This window comes from Procambarus clarkii, chromosome 32 (genome assembly GCF_040958095.1).
Source record: "Procambarus clarkii isolate CNS0578487 chromosome 32, FALCON_Pclarkii_2.0, whole genome shotgun sequence".
Taxonomy (NCBI): domain Eukaryota; kingdom Metazoa; phylum Arthropoda; class Malacostraca; order Decapoda; family Cambaridae; genus Procambarus; species Procambarus clarkii.
This window is the reverse complement of record NC_091181.1, coordinates 17,468,702-17,479,077: the sequence shown is the minus strand read 5'-3', so window position 1 is coordinate 17,479,077 and position 10,376 is coordinate 17,468,702. Positions and strand designations below refer to the sequence as shown.

The window sequence follows — 10,376 nt, the reverse complement described above, 5'->3', positions numbered from 1 at the left end:
ACGGAAACTACAAACCTATTATAGCTCTGATTGAGAGCAAATAAAATACCATCCAATTTAAAATAATCATGATGATACCGTGTTTTGATGTCCAATAACTAATCAGTTACAAGTCACAGTGACCCAGGACATTCACCTCGCTGTGGATTCTAAGTCTCCTTGAATCGTATGCTTCCATTATTAATTTGTTTGTGTAGGCTATAAAATACACCATTATTACATCCAGAGTACTGCAGAGTTTACAAAGCTTTAGGACTTGGTAACCTTAGCATTACACGTCGTAGCGACACCAGTCATTGAGTATATAAGAACATAAGAACAAAGGCAACTGCAGAAGGCCTATTGGCCCATACGAGGCAGCTCCTATTTATAACCACCCAATCCCACTCATATACTTGTCCAACCCGCGCTTGAAACAATCGAGGGACCCCACCTCCAGCACGTTACGCGGTAATTGGTTCCACAAATCAACAACCCTGTTACTGAACCAGTATTTACTCAAGTCTTTCCTAAATCTAAACTTATCCAATTTATACCCATTGTTTCGTGTTCTGTCTTGTGTTGATACTTTAAATACCCTATTAATATCCCCTTTGTTATGTCCATTCACCCACTTGTAAACCTCTATCATGTCACCCCTAACTCTTCGCCTTTCCAGTGAATGCAACTTAAGCTTTGTTAATCTTTCTTCATATGAAAGATTTCTAATTTGGGGAATTAACTTAGTCATCCTACGCTGGACACGTTCAAGTGAATTTATATCCAGTCTATAATATGGCGACCAAAACTGAACTGCATAATCTAAATGGGGCCTAACTAGAGCAAGATATAGCTTGAGAACCACACCAGGTGTCTTGTTACTTACGCTGCGATTAATAAATCCAAGTGTCCGATTTGCCTTATTACGAACATTTATGCATTGATCCTTTTGTTTTAAATTCTTACTAATCATAATCCCAGATCCCTTTCGCAATCCGACTTCGCAATCTCAACACCATCTAGCTTGTATCTTGTAACTCTATCATCATTACCTAACCTCAAAACTTTACATTTATCAACATTAAACTGCATCTGCCAATCCTTTGACCATTTCAAAACCCTATCTAGATCAACTTGAAGTGATAGTGAGTCCTCCTCCGAATTAATTTCCCTACCGATTTTCGTATCATCGGCAAATTTGCAAATGTTGCTACTCAAACCTGAATCTAAATCATTTATATATATTATAAACAACAGAGGTCCCAGGACAGAGCCTTGAGGCACTGCATTTACAACATTTTCCCACTCTGACTTGATTCCATTTATACTAACTCTGTTTCCTTTGGTATATCCATGCCCTAATCCAGCTTAATATAGCACCCCCAATACCATGAGACTCTATCTTTTTAATCAGTCTTTCATGTGGCACTGTATCAAAAGCTTTGCTAAAGTCAAGGTACACAACATCACAATCCTTACCACTATCAACTGCCTCAACTATGCTGGAATAAAAAGATAACAAATTTGTTAAACATGAACGGCCATTTATAAAACCATGTTGCGACTCAATTATTAATTTATGTTTATATTGTAGTCTTTAGTAGTTATTAACTTTAGATGATTTATTATTCAATGTTTTACATTTAACTTTAATTCCTTTACAAGACTTAAAGTCTTATCTGTCCTTGACAAATACGGGAGACCCATTACGTGCGTACTAACGTGCTAACATACTAACATTAAATTAACTTCGGGATAGGTACGTTAGTACTCAACATTGAACTGCGACCCGAGTTTTTCGCCCCCCTGGAGTTATGTTGGAAATTTCCAACACTGGTACATCTCTATTGTATCACAATACACTACTGTTGTATATTAACCACAATATCAATTAACCTTACTAACTGTAATACTAACACAAATTAACATTTCTTAATCTGCGCATTAATTGCTGAAATTCTCACGACATCGAGAGACAGGATTGCGTCAGATAATGTCTATCTAGACATATTTATTACCAATATGTTAGAGAATTGAATATGATTCTCTACTTTTATCAGTATTCTGTATAATAATAAATTACTGATAATATAATTCCTAATGATCCAATAACTGAGAGTTATTAACTAAGATTATCACTAAATAACAGTTTTATCTGTTATATACGAACGCCATGGAAATATTTCCCATTTCTCGTTAATAAGGAAACGGTGTTTAATCAACACTATCTAGCGAGAATATAAATAATATAGTTCCCTACAATTGCAACCCTATTCTTTTAAAGCATTACTTCAGTAATTAACCGGAAAAGAGTTCTCTGTGATTACTAAATTCTATTGTGAATGTGAGGAGGGGGTTGAGGGACGCAAGCGGCGAGCCGCCATTATTTCTCACGTGTCCGAATGGCGATTAGAAAGGGAAGCGCATGGTGGTGGTGTGACTGAAGAGTTTCCAGCATTAATTACGTTGCAACCCTACCAATAGTCACCAATTACCTCCCCACGTGTTCTACAGTGCCCTACCAGTTAATAACGCATCAACAATTGAGGTCACGGCCCGTAATTACGCATACATAGCAGTGGACGCCTGGGACTGGCTGACGCGGTTTCGGCAGACTTTAGTGTTTGACACGCTCATGTTAAGTATACTATTCTTGTTTGATGCATCACTCCAGATTGTGTATTTGTGGGTAGTCTGTCGTTATGTAGTAAGAACAACAACAATACAACGTTAGTTGATTTTCTTCATTTATTTCAATTTCAATGAATATTAAAATAATTCATAGCCTAATAAAATGCTACTTAATTTTCCCTGATTGCAGCGTGTAGACGAGGAGTTAACAAGTTGTCTCTCATCACTCACGATATTCTCCACGGGTTCCTTCTTTATTGGGATCTTGTGATCACGAGGACAAGTAACGAAACGGAATTACAGAAGTCGTCTTACAGCTAAGACACCTGTTTTTGTATAAATTTAGCTAAGATTATTATTAATTTCTATATAAATTCATATATAGAATATTTACAGTGAATAAGTTAATGCCAGAATTTATGGCTCAGTGTTTAATGTAATTTACTCTTATTGTTGCTCAACATTTCACAATCTTTCAATATATTCAATAATTGATATGTCATATCTTTGAATCAATATTTAGTTCAGATTTGCCATGTTACTAACTCAACAATGAACTAGTGACGAGCCACACTGGTTCCTAGATATATATGAACTTCTAGAAATACCCCCCCAATGTTGATATTTGAGGCTTTGACTTTAATTAATCAATAATACAGTCTATTCATTATCTTCAAGTGATTGTTAAGTTAATTATCGCACATAGGCACTGGTTCTATAGTGTCAATCTAATAATCACCTTTATTCGTTTTCCCTCTTTTCTCAAAAGTGGGTAGTCCTTCGATTTATGTTAATCATAATAAGCAAAAAATTTAATATATGAGTTAAAGCCCCAGATACCCAACACCGTGTCGTGTGGTGGCTGGTCACGTTCTCTCTGTCTTCTTCCTCTTCCCGATTGGCATGCGCGGCTCTCGATAGACATCTCAAGCGTAAATGGATTTATTTTCAGAATTAACTAAGGAAAGAAGATATATTGACGAGTATTGATGAAACATTTAATTCTACTGTGTTAAAATATAATTTCTCGCAACATCAATTGGTTTATTAAAGTCACGCAACTAATTGAGGAAATCAAAGTGAAATCATTTATATTAAAATAATTTCTTCTAGAATGTTTGATATCAACTAAATAAAGGAGTTCCAGTAAGCAGTAGTATGCTACGAAATTTAACTTATTAGTAAGTAACTATTTTTAGTAAAAGAAATGATAAATTGGACTCTGTTATAAATCCAACTAAATGTGGAAAGATTTCACGTTTCTGCCTGTCGTTCCTCGCGTTGTCACTCTGACGAGGAAGAATCTGGCAATATGTTTAATATAAATCATCATGATGATTAAATCTACTAGTTAGTAATTTTAGTAACTACTTGTGGTTAATACAAAAGTTGTATAAAATACAAAGATGTATGAAACTGTTGGTTATTTCCAACATAACTCTGGAGGGGGGGGGGGAGAAAACTTGAGTCGTAGTTCAGGTCTTAGTACTAACGTACACCTGTTTCTCTATCCTGAAGTTATATTTATGTGTTAGTAGGTTAGTACGCACCTAACAAATGTCCCGAATTTGTGGTAGATGACTAAGTAAACATGGGGACGTAAATGAACATTGAAATTTATTGAATAATTCTCTGTAAGAAACAGAGTGATATTATAAAAAATAAATTATGAATAATTGGATCATTTAAGATCTAGGAGACCTCAACAATAAAGTGAGGCTACTGTCCAGGGTCACTATGACTTGTAACTGTCTAGTTACTGGACATCAACTCACCACTGCATCAGCATGGTCACCTCAAGTTTAAATGATAAGTTATCTACACTTAAATAGAATCAAAATATTGTTTAAGTTTCTGTTTGCAGTTCTGAGCAGCGACCCTAGATGGCCTTGTGCTCGGTTGAGTAGAATTATTGTTCTCTGAAACTTGGGTTACAGGTATATCTGTAGAACACTCATGTTCTGCTAACTCTAAAGATCCTAATTTTTCTAGTGTTTTCAAGGTAGTAGTGCCTCGACACTGAACTTTAACAATTCGTAAAATACCATGGCGGTCAGGATGGATGTCAACAATTTTACCTATAGGCCAATCTGACCTGGGTCCATCACTGTCTACTAGAACAAGATCACCTGGTTTGAGTTGAACTTTGTTGTATCGGCTTGCAGCTCCATTGTGATATTCTCTTAAAGCAGCTAAATGTTCACGTGTCCAGACCTCATTCCATTTCTCTATTACTCTTGAAAGGTGTCTATAACTCTCCACCAAGTCACTCACTTTGGCACACGAAGGGTCAGCTGGATCCTCGTCTCCTAGAGATATTAGAGGGCTTAGAAGATCACATGAATCAAATGAGAGGGGCTTAGGGGTTCTCTTTGGGAGAAATCTTCTGATTAGTAGGTTAGTGGTCTGTAGTTGACTCGTGCTTCAATTTTCACGACAAGGGTCTGTAATTCAGTGAGATTAATTTTCTGCCGGTGTAAGGCTTTTCTTAGGCATTTCTTAACAGTTCCCACCATTCTTTCGTAAAAACCACCGTGCGATGGTGCTCTTGGAGGGATAAATTTCCAGTAGCATTGTCTCTGAGCACAGAGTGTACTTCTGGATGGTTCCATATTTCTTGTAAGCAAGCCTCTCCTGCCACGAAGTTAGATCCATTATCTGAGATCATTAATTTTGGGCAAGATCTTCGTGCAGCGAGTCTGCGAAAAGCTTGCAGAAAGGCTTCTGCACTCATGTCAGAAGTGACTTCTAAATGTACTCCACGTGTGGTAGCACATGTGAAAAGGCAAATGTAGGCTTTCACTGGAACCTTGTCCGGTGTGCCTGTTAAAATTAGTGCTCCTGTGTAGTCGACACCTGTGGTCTCAAAGGGACGAAGGTGGACGACTCGCTCCTTAGGTAGGGGCGGTGTACCTGGATAAGGACACACTCAAGCATCATATCTCTTGCAGATTATATAAGACTTGATTAAAGATTTGACAGTTTGGCGACCTTGGGGAAGCCAAAAACGTTGTCTGAGTTCATTAAGAGTATCTAATACTCCACCATGCAATGATTATGCTCATGGTAATGTAAAACTATGAGTTTAGTAATGATGTGGTGACGTGGTAGAAGTATAGGATTCTTTGTATCTAAATTTATTTCTGCATGAAGCAGACGTCCGCCGCATCTCAAAATGTTATGTTTGTCGGAGTCAAGCCAGATACCCAGAGACTTACTTAACTTTACTGGGAAATGTTCATATTCTTTCCCGTAAGTCTCTTGTTGAGCTTGTTTGACCCAATATTTGATGGAACTAGGAAATCGATACTTGATCCTCATCTTGTTGATGAAATCAAATACCATTTCTGTAACTCTTAGTAATTTGCTTAAATTGGAATAACGATGAGGATTGATAGCTAAAGTTGGAGGGGGGTTCTGGATCCGCAACACGGGTAGTGATATTGGTCACAATGACTTGTGGCTTCTGTTGGGACCACTGACCACTAACTAGCCATTGGGGTCCATTAAACCACATCTCGGTTTTAACCAATTGTTTTAAAGTCAAACCTCTAGATAAATAGTCAGCAGGATTGTCCTTGGTTGGGACATGTCTTAATTTATAACCAGCAGACAATTCTCGAATTTCTCTTACACGGTTGCTGACATAGGGAGTTTTGTTGTTGTCGTTATTTTACCCACTGCAATACTGCTTCATTGTCTGACCACACTATTATTTCACCAAGGTGAACATTACTGAGGGTTTTGATCAGGCAATGAGCCAGTCTTACACCTACTAATAAGGCAGTTAATTCTATTTGGGGTAGTGACCTCTTCTTAATCGGGGCTACCCTTGCTTTAGATGTAAGCAAAAATGATTGTTGAATATTAACTAGATAGACTAATGAGCCATACGCTTTGCCTAAGGTATATCGAGGAAATTGTGGAATACTAAGTTTGTTGTAATCAGGAATCAACTGCTGCCATTTTTCTTGGAGATACTCCGGCAACGTTTCATCCCACCTGAAATTCCTTTGCCAGCACTCCTGCATAAGGAGTTTACCCTTAATTAGAATATGACTGAGTAGGCCTAAAGGGTCAAATGGCTTGCTGACATGGGAGAGTAGTTTTCTCATGGTTAGAGGTAAATGGTTGATCTCCACCGACTTGATATTCAATTTTTCTGTGGAAGTATTCCATTCCTTAGCTAAGACTTTCTATTTGTGAGGTACCTTATAATCAGGGAACTTTTCCTCGATTATTTGGTTTAGTTGTTTATTATTTTAAGTCCACTACTGTAAGGGCATGTTGGCTCCCAACAGTTCACGATTAGCCTCATGGTAAATTTCCACTAGTTTATTCTCATCATTAGTGCTTCCATGAAAATTGTCAACGTATAAATTGTTGCCAATCTCAGTCTTGTAGGGACTATTAGATTTCTTAAGATGTGTATCTAGAGTAGCCTGGAGTAAGAATGGTGAAGATGTCGCTCCGAACAGTACCGAGGCAAATCAATAAGTAATAACTTCGCTATTAGGATCCTGTGGATCTGTCACCCAGAGAAATTTAGTAAAATCACGATCCGTCTCTTGTAAGCCTACTCTTAAAAAGGCTTTACTAATGTCGGCCGTATAGGCGAAAACACCAGAGGGAAATCGTAATAAGACATCTTTTAGTCTTTGGGTTAGGTTTGGTCCAGTTTGTAGACAATCATTTAGTGACACGCTCTCTGCCTTTAATTTGGCACTACAATTAAATACAATCCTGATTGGTGTTGTAACTGAATCTTTCAGGACAGCATGATGTGGCAAATAATGTCCTGTTTTATGGTTGTCTTCTTCAACAACGTTTATAAATTGGTTAGCAAGTTGTTGCTGTATCAAAGCATGATACAGTTGCAATTTATCTGGTTGCTTCTGTTGCCTAGCTAATTGAGAATTTAATTGGGTTGAGGCCATGAAATAATTTACTGGAAGCTGTGGGTGGTTCAGCTTCCACAGGAGTCTCGCCCAGTATTATCTTGGAAAATAACAGTATCAAGATATTGTTGATATGTCTATGTGCCATCTGGACTGGGGTGATCAGGGATTATGCCTAAGGTGTCCAAATCCCATAATTTGTGAACAGGGGGATTGGACTCATCATCCTCGGTTTCGTCTCTGTCATGTAGTGGTGACTGCTCTAGGCCTAGTCATGTCACTATTGAATTAGTTGGTTGATTACTAGTAGACTTAGAATGTTGTTGGATCAACACCGGTCCTGTGAGTAGTTTACCCCTAGCTGACTGTAACAAGTTTACACCTCGTTACCTGGTGCATCCAGTAATAAATCTATACTAATAGTCAGCTCCAATAAGAATACTTACATCGCTGAGACAGTCTGTATTTATTTTATGATCCGCTAGCCTAATACCGCTACGTTTAAGAAATTTGACTGTTTCAGCAAGACCTGTAACATGTAAATCTGAGGGGATCCTGTCAACGACTCTGGCTTGAATTAGGCTGGTGCAGCCTCCTAAACGTAACAAGACTTATAACAACCAGGTAGTCACGAGGTCCACTGTTGGTTAGGAATCCAGAGATATTCAGATTCACTCGAGTAATAGGCTTCAGTTTCAACTGATCAACTAGCTGTTGAGAAATAAAGGTTTTCTGCGAACCTTGGTCAAAGAGACCATGAGTGGAAATCCTAGATCCCTTGGAAATTAATTTTAATTGAGCTATTGGTAACGTAGTTGTGTTACTCGACTCTGCTGCAAGTACACTTATGTCTTGATGCACTTTGCAATACTGTACAGAAGTAAATTTTGTAATTTTCTTATGAGGATTGGTTGATCTTGATTGGTCACTACCACACAAGTAATAATGGTGTCTACCCTTATGGCAATTGTTGCACATACGTAAGGAGACAGTACAGCTATTGGGGTCATGAGGACCCGTGCACTTTGTGCATCTGTGTAACTCTTGCAAACGATGAATTTGGATGTTATGAACTGGATAAGTACTACACGTATAAGTAAAATGTTCATTATTGCAGAACAAACACTTCTTCACTGTAGAAGCGTAGGAGTGGTGCTCCCTACGGGGTTCAAAGGGTTCACTGTGTATGTACCTACGTATCCAGATTTCCATTTCAGAGATGATTTATTGAAATTGGTTTACTACAGAAGTTGCAGTACGTTGGGGTTATTGATGAGAGTTAGTAGAGAAGTTTGAAACACTATTCCCATCTTGGTTGGCTCTGTCTTTCGACTAGGGTATGTAAACCTTCCGTGATCTCATTCATGGTCAGAGAGGTTTTATTGTACATAGTACACAATTTATCTAAAGTTTCTCTCGGTAATTTGCGTCTTACAACTACCTTTGTCATCCATTCAGCAGTCTGAATTTGGACTTTAAGGCTTAAGGCCTTGAGTAGAGACTCTAGCTCTAGTCTGAAAGTTTGAAGAGAATCTGTAGAATTATTAGCAGTTGGTAAATCCAGCAATTTTTGGACTAAGATAGTAATAGTTCTTTTTGTGTTATCGTAGTTGCTCTTAAACAATTGAACAGCTAGGTCGTAACCATCACTGGTCAGTGTTATGTTAGAGATTACCTTCAGGGCTTCATCTCGTAACAAGCCTTGTAAATAAGTGAACTTGGTTGTTTTGGGGATATTAGTTTTAGAGTTTATTGCACCCACGAATTTACTCCAGAAATCATCCCAGCTCTCATTCTCGTTACCAGAGAATGTGGGTATACGGATCTGAGGTAATTTGACATCAGGACCTGGATGTGCAGTAGAGGCTGTTGTTAATTTGTTTTTAGCAATCTGCTTTTTGTCAGGTTGAAGTTTAACTTGTACATCATCTTCGTACTGGGCTAAATTATTTACAATGCCCTCAAGTTCAGTTTCACCTATTGAGGTTTTGTAAAGTTCTGACAAGTACAGATTCATATGTTGCTTAATATACTCGAATTTACTTTCGACAACTTGAAGGAAGTTCTCTAATTCAGTGTAGTCAACAGGTGACTGTTGTGACAGATTTTGACACTTGGTAATCTGTCGGGTCAAGTGACCTTTCAAACCTGTAAGGGTCATTTTCATTTTGTCAGCCGCTTCCATCTTGCTGTGTAAGGGCTGGTCTTATAGTAAATATTGGTTACTGATGTAACTGGGATAATGGCTCATTCAATGGAGTTCAATATCAATATAATAGCCTAATGTATTTGAATAGACTATACTACCTCGTTTAGAGGTTAATTTACCTCACAATGGATAGCTAATATTTTGAGTAGTACTCGAATGTCACTATTGGAATTTCATCTGGTTAGCTCCTCAATTATCACCATTCAATCCAACAGTGAACATCCGGCAGTACTCAAAAAAGGGTACATGAAATAATTTGTTAAATACACAATAAATATTTTGGATCCCACCCTAAATTAGGGTCAGCACAATCTAAATAATATGTATGTACACCAGCATTGTCTAGTACAGTACTCACTAAATAAGTCCTACTTAGGAATGACTAAATGGTTTAGGCTGCATTTGTACAAACATTAGTACAATTACAGTCTAAATATCCTACCTCATCAGAGGTTGGTATATAAGCAATGGTGCAGTAATATGGATATATGGTGCTATGTTTTTGGTATTTTTTGTTTTAATATATAAGTTTGTGCTTAGAAATACAAGTGAAAAATTATTAATATATAACACTAAGTCTGACTTGCTAGCCACAACCGTTTGTGATAATTAATAGTATTGACTAGTTTGTCGACCATATGGGTCCTGGCCTCTCCTGA

General features: G+C 37.7%; 1 protein-coding gene across 1 annotated transcript; it reads right to left on the bottom strand.

The window, feature by feature from the left end:
- Positions 1-8,808: 8,808 nt before the first annotated feature.
- Positions 8,809-9,693, bottom strand: LOC138370452 (uncharacterized). The gene has a single exon (XM_069334821.1). The coding sequence runs from the start codon at positions 9,691-9,693 to the stop codon at positions 8,809-8,811; it is 885 nt and encodes a 294-aa protein (XP_069190922.1).
- Between the last annotated feature and the right edge of the window lie 683 nt (positions 9,694-10,376).

What these genes read in the sequence shown, in the direction of transcription:
- LOC138370452 (XM_069334821.1), bottom strand. Translation starts at nt 9,693, where the DNA reads ATGGAAGCGGCTGACAAAATGAAAATGACCCTTACAGGTTTGAAAGGT.